The sequence below is a fragment of the Cetorhinus maximus genome, chromosome 2 (genome assembly GCF_964194155.1).
Source record: "Cetorhinus maximus chromosome 2, sCetMax3.hap1.1, whole genome shotgun sequence".
Lineage (NCBI taxonomy): Eukaryota > Metazoa > Chordata > Chondrichthyes > Lamniformes > Cetorhinidae > Cetorhinus > Cetorhinus maximus.
This window is the reverse complement of record NC_135880.1, coordinates 13,642,903-13,668,324: the sequence shown is the minus strand read 5'-3', so window position 1 is coordinate 13,668,324 and position 25,422 is coordinate 13,642,903. Positions and strand designations below refer to the sequence as shown.

Sequence of the window (25,422 nt, the reverse complement as noted above, 5' to 3'; positions counted from 1 at the left end):
GATTCAGTAAATGACGAAGATACACAATCAGGGAATTTCAGCCTCCCAACTTCCAATGAACTCAGACTGTGGAGAATTAATTGTGACATTTTTTGGTAAAAGAAATTAAAAAGCATTTTGAATAAAGTACCTAAGAAAAAAAATTCTCTCTCTTGTAGGATTCAAAACAATGACCCAGAGATTAAGAGTCCCATGATCCACCAACTGGGCCAGTGCAAAGCCTTAACTTCCTGGGGTAAAAAGGTAGCATTCAAAAGATTTAAATAAACCCACCCGTTCATTTTGTTTATGTTCATGGTTTGATTTATTATGGATTGTGTCAAGTTAATTGGTGAATAGGTGTTCTGTGTGTGTTGGGGGGGGGGGTGGCACGGTGAGGGGAGGGGGGGGTTAAACCTCTCTGTCGCTGCAGCCAACTTTCCTGCAAAGCCCCTGGGTGACTTTTATTTTTAATTCCTTCATGGGATGTGGGCCTCGCTGGCTGCTCCAGCATTTATTGCCCTTTTTTTCTTAGACCCAGCATGGAGTGGGTGAGAAGCCTGAAGTGTCAATTCATGTTCAATTCCTGATTAAATTGTCTCAAAAAATCAAGGAAAATTCCCAGGAGTCAGGAAGGCAAAAAGTTCCATCCTGCTGCCAACCGGAAAAGGAGTCAGGAACCATTGCGCTTGCAGCGTAGGGCACAGCGTGGGGCAAACGAGCGGGTTCAATTGTTCCTGATGCCTTCCCTGTCTGCGGCGGGAGTTACAATGAAATCTAAAATGGAGTAAAGATTGGCTTCTGGTCTCCTCTTTCCCCAGCTGTCAGGAGTTTAACAGCGAGGTGATGGAAGGCACTATATAAATGCAAGTTTTTATTTTTTTTACATGCTTTAGTTTTGGGGCTGGTTTTTAGCAGTGGGTGGCAGCAAGGGGAACTTTCCACTTCATTTGCTAACGTGGCCTAAGTTGAGGAGTATGCCTCACAACGTCGTAACCACAATCTGGTCAAAACCGTGCTGTGGAATGCAAACAACGGGCATATTTGAAGGAAATTCCTCTCCCTTCCCAAGCCAGGAATTTTCAACCAACCTAGAAATTTCTCCTTTTTGCAAGATTCAAATGCTGCATCGCAAATTGAAAAAAAAACCACCCCCAATTTTCATTTCCTGCACTCGGCATTTCTTACGTCCTCTGTGTAAACCTCCTAATTTCGCCCTCATTCAGACTAATTGGGAACACGTTTGGTCTGTGTGGGCCTGGCTCTCAGTAACTGAGAACGAGGCGACTTAAATTCTTTTGGCTTATGTGGTCTGACAGGCTTGCTTTCTATGGGCCATCGGATGAGGCCATTAGGAGATGGAATAGCATTTCATTTTAAAGGGAGGAAAAAAAAAATGGAGCTCATGACTTTGCAAAAAAGAACGTTGCACTCCCATCAAGCAAGTGGTCAAAAAAAATGGCCCAGGGAGTAACAGATCATGACGAAGACTGGGGAAGGTAGTTTTTTTTGGGTTATTTAAATGCATCAATTCCAAACCTAACATAGCCCCTATATAAAACTTTAATGACTTCCATCCAGTCATCATTGCCAACACCCCAGGGGCAGAGCCATGGGAATATATAAACAGGAGGCGCCCATTTAGCCCCTCGAGTCTGTTGCACCATTCAGTGAGGTCATGTCCGATCTGCAACCCAACTCCATGGTACCTGCCTTTACCCCATTTCCCTTCATTGCTTCGATGTCTTTTAAATTTGTTTTAAAATGAACAGTTGATCCAGCATCAACAGCTATCTGTGGAAGAGAGTGCATCAAACTTTGCCACCCTTAGTGTGTAGAAGTGCTTCCTAATTTCACTGCTGGAAATTTTGGCTCTAATTTTTCGACCATACCCCTGCGTCCTGGCTCCCTGACCAGCAGAAAGAGTTTTTCCCCCAGTTTACCCTATCCATTCCTCTGAATACGATGAACACTTAACTCAAATCATGGCTTAACCTTCTAAATTCCAGCAAACACAAGCCTATTTTGTGTGTTAGAATTGAAGATTGATCTCCAGGTCACTGCTGCAAGCAACCCTGGAGAAAATAGTCATCAGGACATTAGAAAAAAAAGAGCTGTGTTTTTGTTTTAAAAAAAAAGTTATTTGAACTGGTTAGTTATGAAAATACATTAGCGATGAGTGATAAAAAGGCTGCTGGACTGAAATTGAGAATTGTTCAATCGTGTATTGCAAGGCTAAATTTCGGGACCCCTGGTGTCAGGGCGCAAAGTGGGTCCTGAGCCGGCACTTGCCGGTGGCAGGAGTTGCTCGGTGATTTTATTGGAGCCAGCCTCCTCCTTGGCTGCGGGCAGGCTCCTGGTGCTGCCAAGCCCAGGGAATGGGCAAACCTGAAGCCTCAGCAACATCAACGGGAGAGGTGGGCACTGCTGAGGGAGGCAGAAGACCCTGGGGCACCTCCAGGTAAATACGTTGAAAAAAAAGTGAAGAATTCAGAGGGCCGAGGGCAAGAGGGGGAAATCCCTCCGGGGAGATCGTTGGGGGCCACCTATCCTGCCCGTGACCCTCTGTTTGGAGCATGAAGCCTCCAGCTTTGATGCCACCCCCCAACCCCCCGAGGCTGCCACCATTTATAGCTGTCGACCTCCCCACGTAGCAGGCCACTGGCAAAACATCCGCTGGCTCCACTAATGGCCTACTGCCTACTGCTGGGTAATGTCCACGGCTGCACCACAGCATCGGGGTGCTGTTCCGATGCAGTTGCCTGCTATTGTAAAATCAGCCCAACTCCCACCACCACCACCACCACCCCCCTGACTGTTCACACCAGCTGGGATCTGGTAAAATTCAGCCAGTTGAGCCCCATCTTCCCTTGGTCAACTGAGAAGCAGCGTGAGGATGGACACGATGATGGACCAATGGAGGGTGCGAGTCAGTGGAAGGCGGGAGGTCTCAGACTCAGATGTTTACAGCACAGAAGGAGGCTATTCAGCCCATCTTGTCTGTGCTGGTCAACAAAGATCTGACTACATTAATTCCATTTTCCAGCACTTGGCCCATTGCCCTGGGAGGCTACGGTAATGCAAGTGAATATGTAAATACTTCTTCAATGTTATGAGAGTTTCTGACTCAACCACCCTTTCAGGCAGTGAGTTCCAGAACTCTCACCACCCCCTGGGTGAAAAAAATTCTCAATTCCCCTCTTAGCCTTCTACCTCTTACCTTAAATCTATGCCCCCTGGTTATTGACCCCTCTACTAATGGAAAAAGTACCTTCCTATCCATGCCCCTCATAAGCATATACACCACTTTCAGGTCATGTGGTCAAACCTCCAGGAATTCATCCAATTAGAGTCGGCAGCCCCACTCCACCCCCAGTCAGACAACAACCTATCTTTACATATCATCTTTAATACAATGAAACATCCCAAAACACTTCACCGCCACGTAAGGACATATTAGGCGAGACGGCCAAAAGTTTGGTCAAAGCAGGAGGTTTCAAGGAATGCCTTAAAGGAAGTAGTAAGGTAGAGAGGTGGAGATAGAAAACAGAAAATGCTTGAAAAACTCAACAGGTCTGGCAGCATCTGAGGGGAGAGAAACAGAGTTAATATTTCGAGCCCGATATGGAACTGAAGAAGAGTCATACGGACTCGAAACATTAACTCTCTTTCTCTCTCCACAGATCCTGCCAGACCTGCTGAGCTTTTCCAGCACTTGTTTTTATTTCAGATCTCCACAGTATATGGTTTTTATTTGAGAGGTGTAGGGAGGAATTCAGAGCTTAGGGCCTAAGCAGTTGAAAACACAGCCACCACTGGTGGGGTGGTTATATTTACAGATGCATCAGTGACCAGCATGAGGAGTGCAAATATCTCAGAGGGTTGTAGGGCTGGAGGAGGTCACAGAGATAGGGAGGGGTGAGGCAATGGAGGGATTTGAAACCAAGGATGAGAACTTTAAAATCAAGATCCGGAGCCAATGTGGGTCAGCGAAAGCAGGGGTGATAGGGAACGACACTTGCTTTGAGTTAAGATGCGGGCAGCTGAGGTTTGGAGGACCTCAAGTTTATGGAGGGTAGAATGTGGGTGCATTGGAAGAGTTGAGTCAATTGGAAGAGTGAGTCTAAGGGATAATGGGGGCATGAATAAGGGCTCCGGCAGCAAATGAGGCTGAGGCAGGGACAAAGTCATGTCATGTAACGGAGGATCTCAGAATTACGGCACCTCATGGTAATACAGCATCTGCTCAGCACTACATTGGGACACCAGCACCCATTCTATGCCCCTGACTGTGGTTTTCAAATCTAGAAAGTTTGGGCCCAATGGCAAGTGCACTACCGAGTGTGCCAACTTGACATTCAATCCACCGCAGGTTATAAATTTGAAGGTAAATCTGTCGAGTTAAAATTCAACACAATGCCATTTGGAAAACGCAACAGCAGAAACATTTTGTTCCCTGTCCATGGTACTACCTGGCCATTGCTTAAGCGGTCGTCCTTAAAGCGGAGTTTCCTCTCCAGGTCCTGAATGACCGCATCCTTCGTCCCCTGAATTTCTTCATCCGTCGCCAGGCGAGGAGTCCGGCTGTTTCTCTTTAGACTTTGCGGGGTTCTGCAAGACACATGCAGGTTAGGTTTTCTTCAGAATAGTTGGCCAGTCCTATCTTCATTTCTGTGAAACTTCAGGCTGGATTTTGGTGGAGTTGGGCTACACCGGGAGGCCTTTAAAATTGACCCGAACGCAGAAGTCCCGCCCCCATTTTCACAGGAAGGGGGAAGGGGATGGGGTGTGGATGACAGGCAGGAAACCCAAACTCAGCACAAATTTCAAATAACCCTGCTGAGTTCAAACAGGCCCCATTCCACAGGGGAGTCACGAATTTATGGAGCTGGTGTAAACATTTGTGAAGGGTGGATAAGGTATGTTTAAGTGTCATGCTCTAACGAGATTTGAAGCTGCAACCCTTTAAAAATATATGCTGCAGTTTTCAGTTAGAGTGAAAAAAACAGACACCTGCTACTGGAGCGCATTGTTTGACAGACCATCTGGTGCAGCTTAGAAAATAACATTAGCCTGCAGGTTCAATAGACTTTATTAACATTTGCCAATGGTTTCAATTTTGGGGAGGTGGTGGGTGGGAGGGTTGGTGGTGGCAGGGGCAGTTGGCTAAATGGCTAGCAGAATAAAGCCAACAAGCACGGGTTCAATTCCTAATCTGGCTGAAATAGACGTGGGATCTGCCTCCCTGTCTTGCCCCTGAGAATGGACAGCAATGGCATACCACCACTGACAAAAACTGCCAAGCATAAAGGATCAGGAGACAATGAGCCAAGGACCTACCTTCAGACAGAGCATGAATGGAGTGTTGTTACAGCTGAGAGCTGAGTCCATTATGAATGTTTGGCTGAGTTTCTAAAGCTTCAAAGCCACTTAGCGACTTAGTGGGGGGGGGGGAAAGAGAGTTCATATTTTGATTGACAGGTTTGACTTTAATATGGTTAGTGAATGCCAGTTTGTTTGTTTTTACAGCAGATTTGATCAATTGAGGGGATTTAAATTTTTTGAATGGGTTTCATGCGTGACAGATTTTTCAGTATCAAGTGTTTATGAGTGAGAGCGCCCTTAGATTTTTTAGAAATTTATCCTTTTCATGTCTACAGGTTCCTGAGGTCTGCTATAGTGGATACTGGGTGAGTGGCTACAAAGGAGGGGGAGTCATGGAGGCAGCATGTGGGTATACGTGGGCATGCAGGGATGAGGAATTGGAGGTAGCACGGGGTGTACAGGAGCATGGAGGGTCCACTAACCAGCCTGACTTGACACTTGTCCGCCTCTGAACTGCCTCCAGAGGTGGCGGGCCCAACTCCATCCTGCCCCTGCTTCCCCAGAACAAGAACATGGTGGACAGGGGCCCTTTTAAAAGAAGATGGGTCTGCCAAGTCGAAAAATTTCCTCCTTGAAGGCAAAAATCCGGCCTTTCATCTGTTTCTAGTCGACTTTGAAATAAAAATGCAGATTCCGAAAGTAGAGCAAAAAGAAAAAAGGAAAAACATACCCACATAAAATCAATGATGAAGGGTTAGAAAAATCTCTTTTCCCCCCTGAGAAACATCGATCAGAATATCATTAAAAGTTTAGTTAATTCTGGGTTAGCGAGGGTCTTTGATAAAGACCTGCATCACTAACATTTGGGGAAGATATTTGAGGTCAGTGGGATGTTAGCAGACATTTCCATTAAATGGGAACGGGTAAGAGAACACAGGCCTCAGGCCTCTGAGGGAGGAGATGGATCGAAGGGACTGAGCCAGGGAAGAGAGCTCATCAGGAAGGTGGATCGATTGTTGAAGAGATGGATGGGGCTGGGGGAGGGGGTCAATTGGCCTATTCTTTGTCTAAGCTTCCTTATGCCTGTATAATTTATTAAAATGTATATTTATAATCAGCATAGAGTGAGGCAGACAGGACATGGCCCAAAGTGTAATCACTAGACATGAATTTTATACCATAAACACTGCTATTTTTTTGGTCATAATTTTGCTATTTATACCTCCTCTAGACCTATGTTTTGTGCTTAACTGGGGCCATGACAATCCCACTTTGCCAGCGCCCCTGTTGTCACTTTTATATCTCCTACTTTCCATCCCATCAATGATCTTCTGTTCCTCTCTACCTCCCCACTTCCCTCGAATCCACACGATCTGCTACACCTCCAACATTTGCAAGTTCTGACGTAAGGCCATCGACTTGAAGTGCTGAGTTTGTCTCGCTCTCTCTCTCTCTCTCTCTCTGTGGATGCGACCAGACCTGCTGAGTACTTCCAGCATTTTCTCTTTGTATTCCTGAATGTTCCATGCTCGCAGCTAGCTTCCTGCCTGTTTTGTACACTCAACCAGAACAAGCAGCAAAACTGCGAGTTTAGTAAAGTGACAAACATAGCACTGGCAGCAGATGCTAAATGGTGGTTTAATTTTTAACAAGACCCACGGTGCAGAGAATGCTGGTTCTTCAGGCTCTTGTCAGGCAACAATATAGTTTATCTTTTGACAGAGGCCTGCAACGTAATCATACAAACTAAGGAAGGTCAAGACCTGTGAGCTGGGGCATTATGGATGAGGAGCAAGGAACTTTCAGCTTTAATTCAGCTCAAGAATCTGAAATATTCAGGTAGCATCTGTGGAGAAATAGAGGTTAATGGGCTGGATTTCCCTGTGGCGCTCGGGACCTGAAATGAGGACCAAATGGGGGTCCCCGAACCCTGTGCTTGCTGGCAGCGTGACAGGCTCAGCAATCTCCCGGGAGGTGCCCTCCTAATCTGTCACTTCACAGATTGCCATCCTATTGGAGGAAAGGTGGGCCGTCCCCTGATCAGAGGGCCGGCAACTCTGGAGCCTCGGCAGCTCCACCAGGAGAGGTGGGCGCTGCTGAGGCAGGTCAGTGATTGCGAGGGTGCCTCAGAGTCGTACACTTAAGTAAAAAATTTCAGAGTTGGCATAGCAGGTAGGTCCCTGCGGGCAAAGGGGGAAACCCCTCCGGAATTGTTTGGGCTGTGAGCATGGTCCTTTCCGCCTGCATGAATGGGGCATGGATGCCCTGGCTCCAATGAACCTCCTGATACTTCCACAGCAAGACCGTTTTCATCAAGCTGGCGACCTCCACATGTAGTGGGGTGGGCTACTCCACCCGCTGGTAAAACAAAATCCACAAAAGGCCACAAAATCCCTCCAATCCGGCCTTAATGGACATAGGTAAATAGGAACATCGGAACAGGAGTTGAGCCCATCGAGCCTGTTCTGCCATTCAATACGATCGTGGCTAACTATCTACTTCAATGCCTTTCGTCCCCCCCACACTATCCCCATATCCCTCTGTGTCTTTGGTATTTAGAAATTGGTCAATCTCTGCTTTAAACACACTCAATGACGGAGCTTCCACGACCCTCTGGGGTAGAGAATTCCGAACATTGAGTTAAAAAAAAAAATTCTCCTCATCTCAGTCCTAAGTGGCTTCCCCCTTATTTTGAAATTGTGGCCCCTGGTTCTAGACTCCCCACCCAGGAGAAACATCTTTCCTGCATCTATCCTGTCTATCCCTTCAAGTATTTTGCAGGTTTCAATGAGATCATCTCTCGCTCTTCAAAACTCTTTTGAATTTAATAGGCCACCCGCCTCCATGGAACAGGCCTCCAGTCAGCTTCCCAGACCGCTCCTCGGAAAGTTCCCAGTGGCGGGAACGGGCCAGGGAGCCTCCCAACATGGACCCCCCCCCCAACTATTTCCTAGATCAACCCCAACTCCAAGTAGGAGAATTCAGCCTAACGTTTCAGGTCGATGAACTCTCATCTGACAGGTCATCGACCTGAAACGTTAACTCTGTTTCTCTCTCCACAGATGCTGTGGAGTATTGCCATTTTCCATTTTTATTTCAGATTTTTAGCATCTGCAGTGTTTTGGTTTTGTGTTAGTGAGCGTGAGCATGAGTTGTACTGTGGTTAAAACAAAAAAAAAACCCAAGTGGTTCACTAATGTCCTTTTGGGGAAGGAACCCTCCAGTCCTTGTGATGTGACTCCAGGTCAGGACTGATGTGGCTCACTCTTGACTACATCCGAAGTGGTCTGAGACCACTTGGTCAGGCCACTCATTTTCAGCCATTGCTCACGTTCCGAGAATTAAGAATCATAAAGAATCTCGTCTACCTCCTCAATATGTAGTCGCTAACCAACTCTGCTGTAAATCTCTCGGACAACGGTATTCAGGGTCCAGGGACGAAGTCTACACCTTCACGGAACTTCTGTCAGTTCAGGGATGCACAATGGTGGACATCCATTACCTTGGCAAGCCAAAGGTGGTAGATGGGTAAAAGGAAAATTATACCCTAAAATTCCACACAGAGTTGAAGTCGCAGCAAAACTTTGGATTAAATGAGGCTCACCCAAACCTGTAAACACTGCAGTCCCAAAGATACTCCCAAGCTGGATCCAAAGGATACACTACGAGCCAGTTTTCAAAAGACATCTTTTCAATTAGCGAAAAAAAATTATAGAAGCCCAAATCTCGATTTATTTATTTATTAATGTTCAGTTAAACCCATTGGCCTAGGAGTTTTGGATGTTGAATTTATCTTTACATCAATGGTTGAAGGGAAAAACGTTTGCAGGGCTATGGGGAAATAGCAGGGAAGTGGAGCTAATCTGATAGATGGGCTGAATGTCTGCATTCTGTGCGGCATGATTCCATGATACTTTGAAAAGAACATCAGAATACACCAACAGTTGAAAATGCATTGCAATGGCTGTAATATCCAATACAGTTCTACTAGGCCTGGCAACATTAGAAGCAGTATTTCTGCTCCATGTTAAGATTGCAGTTAGTTCATAAGGTACCGAATACTGCAACTGGGGGTGGGCAATAAATGCTGCCCCAGCTAGCAAAGCCCACGTCCCATGAATGAATAAGAAGAAAAGGTTGGCCAGGCTATATTTTAGAAAAGGAATTTTCAACATGTTTAACAATGCTTTCAGGCTTCAATAAGTTGCAATAAAGCTCCTAACCTATTACCTGCTGAAATGTTAAGACGACAGACTGACAAGACACACTGTAGGTTGCCAATAGAGCGCCTCAAGGCTTACTTACATTGGGATGGCTCCTTTTGGAAGGCCCAGAGCGTTGACAGGTGACACAATGGACTGTGATGGCAACATGGAGCTGAGGAAAGCACTGGGTGATTGGGTGGAGTGAGGAGAGGCTCGGAGAGCCGAGGGGGAGAGGTAGGGCGGCTGGGCTGGGGAAGGGAGGAGAGGCGGGGGTGGAGGAGGCAGAGGGAAAGGATCTTGATCGAAGAAAGCAGGGGCACAGAGGGCTGGTGGTGGAGGGGGGAGAGGAGGGGAAGACGAGGAAGGGCTCAGAGTCAAAGGGGAGGAGAGGTGCCGCTGCTCGCTGCCGCTTAGGTAAGGCTGCGGAAAGGGAGGCGAGGCGACTCGGTTGAAGGGTTTGTGCGACGTGGGGGGGGAGAGCGGGGAGGACAGGTTAGAACCTGAAGAGCCAGAAGAAGGAGACTGGTAGCCGGCAGAAGACGGAAGGCTTTGAGCGGCAATGAACTGCTTGGGCCGAGCGTAATTGAAAGTTGTCGTTTGCTGCATGGCTGAGGGAGTGTGGGGGTTCAGCACGCTCATTGGGGCAGGGGATAGCTGGTTCGAGGATGGCGAACACTGCGGGAGATGTAACGCCTGCTGGTTTGGCCCGCTGCTTTCTCCTTGCTGCTCCAGCAGAATTTGATTCTGTAGCTGCTGCAGTCTCAACGGGTCACTGAAACAGAAGAGACAAACATTAAAATCACAATGATCATATCCCTCGATACAGAGATATCCACACCAATATCGGAGTGTTTCATGACTGTTGCGGCAGCAAATGCAGCAGTTGGATTTCTTCAGCAATGTCCTACAAAATAGCAATTAAAGAACTTGCATTTATTTAGCACCTTTCACAACCTCAGGACATCCCACAGTGCTTTACTGTCAATTAAGTACTTTTGAAACGTGGTTATGTTTGTTATGTAACAAAGTTACACACAGCATGACCCCACAAACGTAAATATAACAATAATCAGATAATCTGTGGACCAAGGGATAAATGTTCCATTGATAAATTCCAGCTCTCAATGCTTCATCAAACTTGTGGTGTATTGTTACGTTAATTGTATTATTAAGATACATAGGGGAAGGGCATTGTGTAATTAAGCACTTATAAAGAGAGACTGCTGGGACACATAGGCGTCAGATGCATGTAATGCTGCATTGTGTAAATGAACAAACTATTTACAAAAGGATTTGGGTCCAGCTTCTTATTTCACCACCTGGCTTGGGATCCACGTATCACTGTGGGATCTGTTAGCCGACAGAGTAAACCGGACCTCGGTTTAACATTCCCACTAGAAGATGGCACCTCTGACAGTGTAGCTTTCCCTCCTGGATTGTGCGCTCCGGTCTCTGCAGTGGGGCTTCTCTGCTGAGTCAACATGTTGTGCGAAATAAACCTAGCTCTTAGAGTGGAGCTCATTGTCTCCATTGTTGTCTGAGTCAGAAGGTTGTGGGTTCAAGAGCTGCCACTGAGCCACAGTTTGACTTTTTCCACGTCTAGACAATGATCTCAACTGTCGGAGTCAGGTTCAATTCTCACAATACTCTGATTGGAGCTAAGACAGTGTTGCCAAGAGAGAAAAAAAAACAACTGAGAAAAGAAATAATTCAACAAAAAGTACTAACCTCTTCAGAAAATGGGTATTTTCTACAGTTGAAAATATTTTGCTGTATAAAATTGCTAATTTCAAAGCTAGTGTTGATATCCAGGCCATTATTTTTGAATAAAGAGGCCACCGTCATACCCAACTTGAACATAATTGTCTGATTTAGTAGTGTACAAAGTTAATAGCATGACTATCTGTGCAACAGGGTGCCAGATCAAGCAGTGGACACAGATTTACTGAATTCCTTCAGGAGAGAGAGAGATGGACGAATTTCTGATTGGGGTAGAGTTCACTTTATACAGTCGGTAGGTGCTGTGCAGAGTTATCAGAGCCGGAATGATCTCCTGGACTGATTTTGATTGGTGTGGGTGGGGTGGGGGAAAGTGGGCAGTGGCTGGGGGTAGGTCCATAATTGCTTTCCCATTCATTAGCCTGGGTTTGTATCTCTTCATAGCGCCCAGAGCATCACATGATGTGAGCAATTTATCGTAATATACAAAGCATTGTAGTTGTATCGAACAGGCTGGATGAAACAGAGGGTCTTTCCCCAACCATCACTGTTTGCAACGAAAGAAACTACATTCTGGAGGCATTGAGAATTAACTAAAAGTCTCATAGGCTATCCCATCTTTTTCTAAGAACTCTATAAAGAATTAAAAAGGATTGCCAATAAACTTTGGCATTTCACCACCATTTTCAAAAAAATGTTTTCAGAAGTTCAGTTCTACAGTAGTCATTGCCCAATAGAACTTGCTGACCAGCTACAGTGGCACTATTTTGGCCACGTGCACTAATATTAGTTGAAAACACCTCGCACACACACAACACAGGGAAGCGTACATTTACTTAACATCTACTAACAATCATTAACCAAGTAAATCACCAAAAAACACATTCACGCACTGCTTTTTGTCTTGCTAATTTCACCAACATGCAAAAAGTTTAAAATATGGATCATACCTATGCAAATTAATATTGAGCTCATGTACTCTTACTCATTTTTTCAGATTTATAATTATCCATAACTGGATTTCCAACTCCTTTTTAATTGGTTCACACAATGAAAAGGCCAGCATTCACTTCCCATCCCCAATTGCCCCAGGAAGGTGGTGAGCTGTTTTTCTGCCTTGCTAGGCTAGTTTTCTTTATTTGTTCATGGCATGTGAGCATCACTGGCTAGGCCAGCATTTATTGGCTATCCCTAATTGCCCTTGTTCAGAGGGTATTTTTTAAAGAGTCAATCACATTGCTGTGGGTCTGGAGTCACATGTAGGCCAGACCAAGTAAGGATGGCAGATTTCCTTCCCTAAAGGACATTTGTGAACCAGATGGGTTTTTACAGAAACTTAGTTTCCAGTCACCATTAGTGATACTAGCATTTTTACTCCAAATTTATTTAGTTAACTGAATTTAATTCACAAACTGCTATGCTAGAATTTGAACCCATGTCTCAAATTATTAGTCTCAACCTCCAGTTTACCAGTCCAGCAACATAAACACTATACTACCATACCCACAAGTAGCCAGTCACAAGTGGCTCAAGACTAATACAGTGACAACAATGTGCTGAATCCACACATGGGAAAGAAAACCATTGCCTAGGTAACTTTAATCACAAGGAGCCATGTGGTTAAATCATGGAAAGAAAAACATTGGAAAGTTGAAACAAAGTTAGGAAATGCAGGTGCAGCAAAAATAGAAGACACGGGCAGACATCTAATGTTAATTCCAATTATCATATGTTGAAGAAAGAATGAGTCTAAAGCCAGCCTGTACCTTACATAGGTTTATTCCCAAGCCTACAGATTGAAAACACAGACTTTTCCAAATCACCCTAGCATCCAGTGTGAGCACCTTTTTATACTCTTGTAATGAAGCCCTAATACTTCCCCAATTGGGGACAGCTGCTCTCCATCACCAATTTAAACTATGGTGTCTATTGCAACACAATTCCAACATTAACAGCTAAGATGCTAGAGAACAATGTAGAAAATAAAATGGTGCTGAATGGTAAGAGGCAGAGAAGACAAAGCTACAGTAAAATACTTAAGCAGATGGGAAATTGAGTATAGCAGATTGAGAAGCAATCTGATTGAGGTGTTTATTCTTTCATGGGATGTGGGTGTCACTGGCAAGGCCAGCATTTGTTGCCCATCCCTAATTGCCCTTGCCCTTGACCTGTGTGTCTTGTTCAGCCACTCAGAGGGCAGTTAAGAGTCACAGGTAGGCCTGACCAGGTAAGGATGGCAGATTTCCTTCCCTAAGGGCATCAGTGAACCAGATGATGGGTTTTTAACAATAACCAATGATAGTTGTCATGGTCACCATTACTGAGACAAGTTTTGTAATTCCAAATTTTTTATTAACTGAATTTAAATTCCACCAGCTGCCATGATGGGATTTGAACCCATGTCACCAGACCATTAGCCTGGGCGTCTGGATTACGAGTCCAGCAACATTACCACGACATTACCGTCTCCTCTATATACTAGTATAAAAGGATTCAGGCAGGGAGAAAATCAAGGTCAACAAAGCTGTCTTAAATTTAGAGCTGGGCTATTTAGGGAGACAATTAGGAAGAACCTCCTCGTACAAAGGGTAGTAGAAACCTGGCTGCGAATGTGCTGGGACAATTGGAGCTTTCAAGATGGAGATGGTTAGTCTTTTTGTTGTTAGGCTAGAGCGAAAGCGGAAAACTGGAATTGAGGTACAGACCAGCCCTGAGCTAAGTGAATGACGGAGCAGGCCCGAGGGGGTGAATGGCCCGCTCTTGCCCCTATTCTATTCTATGCAAGAAATGGAGTGATTGTACATTCTGGCCAATGGATAAACTCACGGTTGAGTTATTTTTGGTATTTTAAGTTTCCAGCGAGGATAAGAGGAGAGAAGTTAGATTTGTCCAGCACATTTTAGACCACTTCATAAGACAATAAATTGTGGCAAGAACATGGGACTCAATTGGAATCTTTGTCTGGCTGCCAGTCAACTGAAATGAAATTTGATAGTCGGAGCTGTTGCTGCATTGTACTAGCTAGAGCAGACTATTTACTAGGAAACAATTTCAGAAGATAGCAGTAAAATTACTGACTAGCTGCCGTGCTGATTAACTTTGCCAGCCGGCATCTCAATTGGGTTAGAAAAGCCCTTCCTGCTCATACATCTTTTCTAACCACAGTGACAGCGTGCACTGTAATTACAAGTTATCGCCGACGGTCTGATCTTCCTGTTGTCAAGCACCAGCTGGGATCCATCAGGCAACCTATATCCTCCTTACGCCAAAGAGGGTTTAAGATTTCAAAACTGCAGGTTGCCTGTTCAGACAGAGCACCGATGAGACACGGCGCTGATGAATCCCCAACTTTAGCTTGCAGGTAGCAACCAAACTGTCGCAACATAGCAGGAGGGGATCACAAACAGCGCAGGAGGGGTCCATTTGTTTCACCATGCTTGCTTTCTGAAAGAGCTACACAATTAGTCCCACTCTCCCCTGTTTTTTTTTTAACATAACCCTACATTTTTCTTTCCTTTTCAACTATCCAATTTCCCTTTGGAAAGTTATTATTGAATCTGCTCCCACCACCCTTTCAGGCAGCGTGCTATGTTAAAAAAAAAAAAAAAATTCTCATCTCCCCACTGGATCATTTTCTCAATTATCTTAAATCCGTGCCCTCTGGTTAACACGAGAATTAGGAGCAGGAGTAGGCCATTCGGCCCCTCAAGCCTTCTCCGCCAATCGATAAGATCATGGTTGATCTGATTGTGGTCTCAACTCCAACTTCCTGTCTGCCCCCCCATAACCCTTGACTTGCTTGTCTATCAAAAATCTGTCTAACTCAGCCTTGAATAGATTCAACGGCTCAGCTCCCGCTGCTCTCTTGGGGAAGAGAATTCCACAGACTTTTCTTTTTATTTATTCCTTCATGGCAAGGTCAGCCTTTGTTGCCCATCCCAAAGTGCACTGGAATTGAGTGGCCTAGGGTAATTAAGAGTCAACCACATTAGCAGTGGGTCTGGGGTCTGGGGTCACATGTAGGCCAGACCAGCAGATTTCCATCCCTAAAGGACATTAGTGAACCAGATGATTTTTTTTTTTTAAACAACAATCACGGTCGCCATTACTGAGACCAGGTTCCATTTCCAGATTTTTAAAAATTATTAATTGAATTCAAATTTCACCAGATGCCATGGTGGGATTTGAACCCATGTTCCCACCCCCCCAGAGCATTAGCCTGGATGTTTCTAGTATAACCAGTTCAATGGCATTATCACGACACCCCATCATTTCCCCCAACAAACTTTGAGAGCAAAAATTTCTCCTCATCCCTGTCTTAAAAGGGAGACCCGTAATTTTAAGTTGTGTCCCGTGGTTCATTTTAAGGAATAGACAGGGTAGATGCAGGTAAGGTGATTCCCCTGGTTGGGGAGTTTAGAACCAGGGGTCACAATTTCAAAATAAGGGGGAAGCCGCCTTAGGACCGAGATGAGGAGAATTTTGTTTGACTCAGAGGATTTGTGAATCTTTGGAATTCTCTACCCCAGAGGGCTGTGGAAACTCAAGTCATTGAGTGAGCTTAAAGCAGAGATTGACAGATTTCTAAATACCAATGACCTACAGGGATATGGGGATAGTGGTGGGGGAAAAAAGGCATTGAAGCCGGATGATCAGCCATGATTGTACTGAATGGCGGAGCAGGCTCGATGGGCTGAATGGCCTACCCCTGGTCCGATGTTTCTAAAGGAGGCTTTTTAAAAACAAAACAAACCAAACGCCTGCCAGAATGTAGCACACTGGTAACCCACCCGGGTCAGGATTTACCGCGAAGCTCGAACTAGCAATTCAGGCGACACTCCCGAAACCTGGAATTTGCAGGATTTCTGCTCGTTTTCCCGCATTTTCCGTCGCAAAACAAAACATTCTTTGGCATCAACTTCATACAGGCCAACCCCTCAGCTAGCTGTGCCTTATTCCAACAGATGGAAAACTGGAGCGCGTCTGAATAGAGATTTCCAATAATCACAGAGTAATTCTTCAGCGAGACGATAAATTGGGGAATTTTAAACGATGACGGTAGAACTCTTGAGTAGGTGCACTTATAGATGGATTCCATCTGAACAGTTGGTCTGCTCTTCGTAAAACCTCGATGGCGCCAGCTTAGATTTTCCCACTGTTCTCCGAAAACGCTAACTAACCACGACACATTTTTGGACCAGGGACAGATTTCCTACGATATGTCCATCGAGAATAGGGTACAAATGCAGAGGGCACTGCCACGCTCACAGGGGATGGCGCTGGGGACAGGTTGCATCTGGAGTACCCTGAGTCCAATACGGGTCATCGAGATACAGAGAAGACATTTCAGTTTTGCGGAGCAGAGTCACGAGACTTGACCCTCAGGGTCAGCAGGGAAATCTCGGGCTTTCTAAAGCCTTGAATAGTATAAAACTCAGTTGGAGGAGGAATGCAAAAAAAATTAGCAGTGTAGAAATGATAAAAAGCCACAACATCTGAAAGGGGCCACTCAGCTCATTGTAGGCGTGTGGTCTGGTATGATGAAAGCTAATGCGCCAGCTGTGGCTTAGTGGGCCGCACTCTCAGCTCCAAGTCAGGGGCTCAAGTCCCGCTTCGGAGACTTGAGCACAAGACCAGGGCCAACACTCCAGTGCAGCGCTGAGGGAGTGCTGCTGTGGACAAGGCTTTTAAACCAAAGCCTCATCTGTCCTCACAGGTGCGCATTAAAGATCCCAAGGCACTATTTCACACAAGGGCAGGGAAGTCCCAACTAATATTATCATGTTGCTGTTTGTGAGAGCTCATGAGGGAACTAATTAACTGACACATTTCCTGTATTACAGTGACTAATGACTTGGGGGCATGGATGCAACATTATAGCTGATGCTGTGACACCAGATTACATGTTTCCCTGTGATAAGTAAGTTCTTACATGTGCTGTCCGTCAAAAATATTTCCTGGGTGGGTCCAAAGTCTACAACACTCGGAAGAAGCTAACTTTTTTAAATAGGGCAGAGTTATGTGAGAATGTTACAAGGTACTTTCCAATTTAATAACTCCTTGCTTGCAGTTTTCCTTTCTCTTCCCAGTGGTGAAACCCCTCCTTCCTACTATAGATGTCTCATTGGGAGCCGGTCCTATGGGCACTCCATATTCAAGGGTGGCTGACATCAATCTGCAAGCTATTCGACTACATGAGCATATCACAGCCAGCTTCCATCCTGTACATGCATGACTATAGCCACTGGATAGCAGTTAGCTAAAATGAACAGGGATTGGGAACCGGACATGAGCCATAACCGTTCTGTGTGACTCGGCTGCTTGTAGAACCTCAACACTACCATTTAGCCCACCCCTCATGTCAACTAAACATATCTCCTAAATCAGAACCATTCAGCACTGAATGAGGCTCTTCGGCCCATTGTGCCTGTGCCGGCTTTTTAAAGGAACTATCCAATTAATAAATAAAGACTTACATTTATACAGTGCTTTCCACGATCACTGGATATCTCAAAGCGCTTTACAACCACTCCTTATAAAGTATGCACTGTTGTACTCTAGGAAATGCAGTGGCTATAACACGCACTTTGCAAACTCTCTTCGCCAGCACTGTGATGATGACCAGATGATCTGTTTTTTTTTGTGATGTTGATCAAGGGAGAAATATTTGCCAAGTCACCGGGGATACCTCCCTGGTCTTCTTTGAAATGGTGTTGTGGGATCTTTTGCATCCACCCAAACGGGGCCTCACGTTAACACCTCATCGGAAAGACGGCACCTCTGACAGTGTCGTGCTCCCCCGGTACAGCACCGGAGCATCAAACTTGACTTTTACGCTCCATCCCTCCTGCGGGACTTGAACCCAGAACCTTCGCATATGAACAAGGAGCAGCAGTGGGCCATTCGGCCCCTCGAGCCTGCTCCACCTTTATCATAAGATCATGGCTGATCTGATAGTAACCCGATGCTGTGACACCGGACGAGGATTCGGAGGTCAGCGTGCTGCCCGCTGAACCATGGCTGGCAGGAATTTAGCCATGCTGGCACCAGCTAAGTCCCCCCACTCCTGCTCTTTCGCCATAGCCCCGTTTTTTTCTTACCTTTTTAAGCACACATCCAATTTCCTTTTTGAAAGTCACTAATAAGTCTGCTTTCAGGCAGCACATTCCAGATCACAGAACTCACTGCATAAAAAAAGATTCTCCTCATCTCTCCGTTGGTTCATTTGTCAATTACCTTAAATCTATGTCCTCTGATTACTGACCCTCCTGCCAATGGAAACAACTTCTCCCAACTGTGCACACGCTAGATAGGTGTATGAGACAAACAATTGTTTGTTTCCTTTAGTGGAACTGGAATTCCCTTTTCTTTCAAAAAAAGATTGTTTTACAGCAACCTTGTTGACTAGTTGTTCCTCCAGTTTCTTTTATTGCAAAAAAAGAAAGGATTGGACTGTTATCCTTGAAGCCAAAATAAATAATGAGAACTGCAGTGAAATAGTGCGATCCTTTTAAAAATCAGCCACATTTTGTTTGCTTAATAAAAGAGCAGAGATGTGGGTCACTAAACAATGAAGTGTTAAAAGAAATAATGGTATTGAGCTCAGACTTATGTCCCTGCGGTGCTGGCCAACACAATGAATTACTTTTGAAGAGCACAGATGGCAAAATGATCCCAGGAATGAAAGGCTTAACATATGAGGAACGTTTGAGGACTCTGGGTCTATACTCGATGGAGTTTAGAAGGATGAGGTGGGATCTGATTGAAACTTACAGAATACTGAAAGGCCTGGATAGAGTGGAGGTGGGGAAGATGTTTCCATTAGTGGGAGAGACTAGGACCCGAGGGCACAGCCTCAGTGTAAAGGGAAGACCTTTTAGAACAGAGATGAGGAGAAACTTCTTTAGCCAGAGAGTGGTGAATCTATGGAATTCATTGCCACTGAAGGCTGTGGAGGCCAGGTCATTGAGTGTATTTAAGACCGAGTTAGATAGGCTCTTGATTGGTAAGGGGATCAAAGGTTACGGGGAGAAGGCGGGAGAATGGGGTTGAGAAACTTATCGGCCATGATTGAATGGCGGAGCAGACTCGATGGGCCGAATGGCCTAATTTCTGCTCCTATGTCTTATGGTCTTATGTGACAGTTATACGCAAGCAACCTCCCATGGACACGAAACAAATGGTCAATTCATACATTAACTGAGCGAGCAATGTCCCCGAGGACGTGCCACTCCCATCTCTGTAACCTGCTCCAGCCCTACAGTGTTCGAGAGACCTCCTCCCATTCTGGCATCATGCGAATCCCCAACTTCCTTTGCTCCATCATTGACCAGCCTGTCTTCAACTGTTTATGCCCGAGCTCTGGAATTCCCTCCATAAAACCCTCCAGCTTCCTCTCAAGGCATTCATTAAAGTCCATCTATGTGACCAAGACTTGGTTGCCCGTTCCTCATATCTCCTTTTTGTGGTTTGGGGCCGGATATTCAAAGCGCGGTCGGGAACCTGATTCCCGGATGATTTCCGGGTTCCGACAACAGGCCTCAACTGTGTCGCTCTTACGACAACAATTTTTGAATGCTAACGCCCTCATTGGGCAGGAGGAAAACTCGGGCACCCAATCAGAGGCACTGAGCCAGCGCTGCCAGTAGGCGGGAGCCGCCTGCCGGGCACAAGCGGCAAAGGCAGGCAGCAGCCATGTTGGGGGCTGCTGCTGTCTTGCTAAAAGGAGAGCAGGCAACTCGTGAAAGGACCCAAAGGATAAAGACTGCGCAAAGTGGTCATAGGTGCCAAGTCGGGATACAGAGCTCGACTCAGTGCTAGCTGGCCCCTCAGGTTGCATTTCAACACAAAAAGAAACAAGCTTTCTTTCTCCCTGCAGCGACCGCCCGGACAGCCGGGCACTAACGCGCACTCGAGTGTTTGGGTTTGCCAAAATCAGATTTAAAAACTGCCTTCCCAAACGCCTTGGCCTGTTCACGAGCTCCTAAAAGGGATTAAGAGGCCATTAATTGGCAGCAAGCAGGTTGCCTGTTCCTTCCCCCCCACCACCCCGGCCCTTTGAAAATTCGAAACTGTCCCAAAGATGTCGGGATCCTGGGATGACTACCAGGATCGTGATTTTCAAATGGCGCTGCAGTGGGTACTGACCCCATGACCCTGTGAAAATCTGACCCTTGGTGTCAAAATTTACTTGTGAAATGGCCTTGGACTTTCTAAATCCATTAAAAGCAGCTGTATAAATTATAGAGCTATTATAAATTATAGGGGCATAGAGTACAAAAGCAAGGAGGTTATGTTCAACTTGTATAAGACACTGGTTTGGCCTCAGCTGGAGAACCGTGCCCTGTTCTGGGCACCACATTTTAGGAAGGATGTGAAGGCATTAGAGAGGGTGCAGAAAAGATTCACGAGAATAGTTCCAGGGGTGAGGAATTTCAGTTATGCAGATAGATTGGAGAAGTTGGGACTGTTTTCCTTGGAGAAGGCTGAGAGGAGATTTGATGGAGGTGTTCAAAATCATGAGGTGTCTGGGCAGAGTAGACGGAAGAAAATGTTCCCATTGATGGAAGGATCGAGAACCAGCGGGCACAGATTTAAGGTAATTGGCAAGAGAAGCAATTGGAGACACGAGGAAAAACTTTTTCACGCAGTGAGTGGTTGGGATCTGGAATGCGCTGCCTGGGGGTGTGGGGAGGCAGGGTCAATCGAGGCTTTCAAAAAGGAATTGGATTAATATCAAAAAGGAAGATTGTGCAGGGTTAGAGGGAGAAGGCGGGGGAGTGGAGCTGGGCGAATTGATCATTTGGAGAGCTGGCATAGACACGATGGGGCCGAATGGCCTCCTTCTGCGCTGTAACAATTCAGTGATAAATGTAAGATGCTTTTGGCCAGGGGGTGATGTCCCCGACTCTTTGACATCTACAACAGGCAGATTGACCGAGCCTCGGTTTAAATACCCCAATCGAAGCGTGACTTTTTCCCCGACGGTGCAGCACGTCCTGGGTATTGCGTCAGCCTAGATCATTGCACTCAACTCCAAATGTGGGATTCGAACCCCCTTACCTTCTCGCTCAACAATAAGAGCAAGCTGAGCCGGCAAGGCTGGCTCACCATTTTTTTGGCTCCATTGTGAAAAATGAAGAACATTTTTAAATCACAGGAACTAATTGAGCTAGAACAAGCTTCCGACACAGGTCTTGAACTGCACTCTTGTCTCTTGTGACTGATTATTTAAATAGAGGGGAAGGAAGTTTAATGCAAAGCCCTTTGGCTGCGAGAAGATGCCCAAAAACATTTAACAGATAAATATAACAATCTTATTTGGCAAAACCTCCTCTCCACTGACTCCTGCCACAATTTACACAGGTCGAGTCATGCGCGATATGACATGTCATGTCAGATAAACAAGGACTACGCAGAGTGCAAAAACAACCAGCTACATTTGAAAGAGAGAGAGAGAGAGAGATAGAGGAAGACTTGGTAAACTTAATTCCTCACCCTTAATACAGCTCCTCAACTGGCGTGTAGAAAAAAGTGAAAGGAACCACTTTGACAATGAACCTGAGGACATACGACACTGAACGAAGGTTTCAGTCAGATGTTGGGGAATCAATGCACTTGGCCCATCAGATCCACAAGCAGTGTGTCCCCTGTGCTGCTGTCACTGGGACTCTTTTTTTATCAATGTGACATCCCAGAACCACCCCATTTACATGTTAAGGAGGCAGGAAGTGCCAAGGCAGTATAATGACAACAGATTTCCAAATACTTTCCAGAGAACTGTGATCAAATTTCCCTTCTCTGCAGGGGAAAGCACTCATCATTACTCCTATTTCTCAATCAATTCAATATCTTCTTAAATAAAAATGGGCCATTTTCTCTTTCTCCTCCCCCCCCCTTTTTAAGACACATTGCAAGCCTGAGCTTGATTCAACAACTTGCATTTATGTAGCACCTTCAACACAGTAAAATCTCACACTATGCAAAGCTCTTACCAGGAGTATCAAGAGGGGAAAAACATCCCCCATTCCACTCCACCCCCTCTTAACCCCTACTTCCCTGGTTGCCAACCCTCCAGGATTTCCCTGGGGTCTCCAGTGTATGGGGAAATCTGTATTATTGGTTTGGTGTGTTTTTGGTTTGGAGCCAGTGTAAGTTAACACCTCTGGGAGTGACCTTCGGTCGACTGAAGATTGTAACATTTAAGCTACAGAATATACCAAGGGCAGAATCTTCCCCCGGTTGTGGGGGGGAAAGTTCAGTAGCGGGCGCACCTCCGATCGGCGCCCCCTATTGGGGTCGAGCCACCATTTTACGTCGGCGAGCCAATTAAGGCCCGCCCAGCGTGACATCCGCAAGGAAGCGCTATGCACTCCCTGAGCTGGTTGGGGTTGGGGGGGATTCCCTGAGCCGAGAGTGAACCCCACCCCCTGCTCACCGACCGGGAAATCTTGGCCCAAGGGTTGACATATTAGACTCTGCCTCAGAACAGGGGCTGACCCTGTTGTGCGATGTAATAGAACACGCATCAGTCCAAAGGGCAGTCGCTGGCTGTCTCGGCGGGAGAAGCTTCGGGTGAATAGTGCCAGTCGATAGCCCCGTGCAGCTGTGGAGCTGGGAGTTGGGGCTCGGGTAAGCTCTGGAGCAGTTGTCAGCTCAGTTAAACGGAAGAGAGGCTGCCGGCTCTGTGAAGCTGGCAATTGTTGACAGCAACATGGCTGAGGAGTCGGGATTGTGCCTGTGTTCAGCCATTGGAATGTGGCCTGGCCAATGCAGTGAGATGCGGCCTTAGAAGTAGGTCAGCTCAGCTGGAAAAGAAGACCAAGGGGACCAGACCTGAGAGAGCTCTGGAATAGTGTGCCTTGTGGGTGAGGATTGTACCCATGGGCCTCAGGTGGAGTAGAGCCGCTGTCGGCTGGGGATCAGACTAGTTCTTTGAAGGAGAAAAGCTGAAATTCCTTGTGAGGAAAGCAGTGCTTCAAGGGTTTTTGTGACTCACAGCGATCACTGATGTCTGGATGGGTTGCTGAGAAATTCACGGGATCTGTTTTGGTTGTGTCTCACATTTAATGTACAGTTTATGGTGTGTTTGACCACAGTTTGACTGATAATTCATGTTTACCTCATTAATTCTGGGATGTTAGAATATAAGCTAGATAGTATTGACTGACTCTTGTACAGTAAAATTTCTTCTGTTCATTTAAAACCGTGGAATCTTATTCTCTTAGCAAGTAAATGGAATTTCAAATTTTGTTCACTTTACAATGAAAGTTACTGGTCGCCAACTGGATTGTAATGAGGGATTGAAGCTCAGTCTCTTGGGAAAAACCAGGGGCTAAATCATTAGCTACAACCGAAAATGATTTAAAAAAAATTTTTTTTGAATTCTTTTGTTTGGTAGCTATACAAATATTGGATATTGAACAACAACAACAATAACAACTTGTATTTATCACTTTTAAACTGATAAAACGTCTCAAGACGCTTCACAGGAGCATTATAAAACAAAATATGACACCGAGACTCATAAGGAGATATTAGGTTGGGTGACCGAAAGTTTGTTGAAAGAGATAGGTTTTAAGGAGCATCTTAAAGGAGGAAAACAAGTTAGAGAGATGGGGAGGTGTAGGGAGGGAATTCTAGAGGCTGGGCCTAGTCAACCAAAAGCACACCACCAGTGGTGGAGCAAATAGAATAGTGGATGCTAAAGAAGCCAGAATTTGATGAGCGCAGACAGCTCGGAGGCTTTGGGGCTCAAGGAGATTATGGCGATAGGGAGGGCTGAGGCCATGGAAGGACTTGAAAAATAGGGATGAGAATTTAAAAATCGAGGTATTGTTTAACCATGAGCCAGTATTGATCAGTGAGCACAGGGGTGATGGGCGAATGGCACTTTGGCAGAAGTTAGGTCATGGGCAGCAGAGTTTTGGATGACCTCAAGTTTATGGAGGGTGGAACACGGGAGACCAGCCAGGAGCACATTGGAATATGCAAGTCTGGAGGTTACAAAGGCATGATTGAGGGTTTCAGCAGCTGAAGGGCTGAGTCAGGGGTAAAGTCAGTGATGTTATGAGGTGGAAATAAGCAGTCTTAGTGAGGAATGAATGTGTGTGCAGAAGTTCATCTCAGAGTCAGATATGACGCCAAGGTTGCAAATAAACTGGCTTAGTCTCAGATAGTTGCCAGGAAGAGGGATGGAGTGAAGACTGAAGACATGTGGCTTCAGTCTTCCCAATAATTAATTTGGAGGAAATTTCTGCTCAGCCAGTACTGGATGTCAGATAAGCAATTTGATAATTAAAAGATAGTGGAGGGTAAAATGTTGAGGGAACAAAACAAGGCTGTTTGACCATGAAACTCTCTTTCGAGTTATCAACAGTCACAGATTGCAACTCTTTCGAGTACAATCACAGTTCTTGGTTTCCGGGAGTGGGACATGAATCCACAACCCTCTGATTCAAAGGCGAGGGTGCTATGAACTGAGCCACAGCTGACATCCATGAAGGCTCACTGGACCTGGAAGGTCATGTGATGGAAACGTTGAGTGTTGGTTACCCCTATGCACATCGCTTCAGGAGATTGTTTTGGCATACACGGTTAATTCTGTGCTGACAATCTATAAAGGTCAGAGAGAGTTGTCAATTGCAAAGGAAAAGGGGCTGGGTTCAGGGGAGGGATTGGGATGTGGGCGGGAAAGAACCTGCCAGTTTTCTGATCACTATTCTGTGGCATATTTGGAGGTGGGACATGGTGGTGCATGGGAACACCACCACCTGCAAGCCCCTCTCCAAGTCACTCCCCATCCTGACTTGGAAATATATCGCCGTTCCTTCACTGTCGCTGGGTCAAAATCCTGTAACTCCCTCCCTAACAGCACTGTGGGTGTACCTACACCACATAGACTGCAGCGGTTCAAGAAGGCAGCTCACCACCACCTCCTCAAGGGCAATTAGGGATGGGCAGTAAATGCTGGCCCAGCCAACAATGCACATTTTCTGAGAGTGAATGAATAAGCACAGATGAGACCAATCCACTTGGCCTACAAACAAATCTGTCGACACTCAGGATCAGAAATGTGCATGGTCTAGATACCTGGGGGAAACCAGCACCCATTGAACCAAATCCTTTCATTGTTATGCGGTGAGTTAGCCTGAATAATGCCACATTGCGGACCATGCCTTCAGCAACCTGGGTC

At 45.8% G+C, this 25,422-nt stretch overlaps 1 protein-coding gene across 5 annotated transcripts in view; it reads right to left on the bottom strand.

Annotated features, from left to right (window-relative positions):
* The window catches only part of palld (palladin, cytoskeletal associated protein), a 436,835-nt gene that overhangs the window by 47,770 nt on the left and 363,643 nt on the right, over nt 1–25,422 (bottom strand). For all 5 annotated transcript variants that reach the window (XM_078561258.1, XM_078561267.1, XM_078561294.1 and 2 more), the window contains 2 exons: nt 9,610–10,281; nt 4,452–4,590 (listed from right to left, as the gene is read on the bottom strand). In XM_078561258.1, the coding sequence (XP_078417384.1) occupies nt 4,452–4,590; nt 9,610–10,281 (811 nt within the window). The remainder of the gene's footprint in view (nt 1–4,451; nt 4,591–9,609; nt 10,282–25,422) is intronic.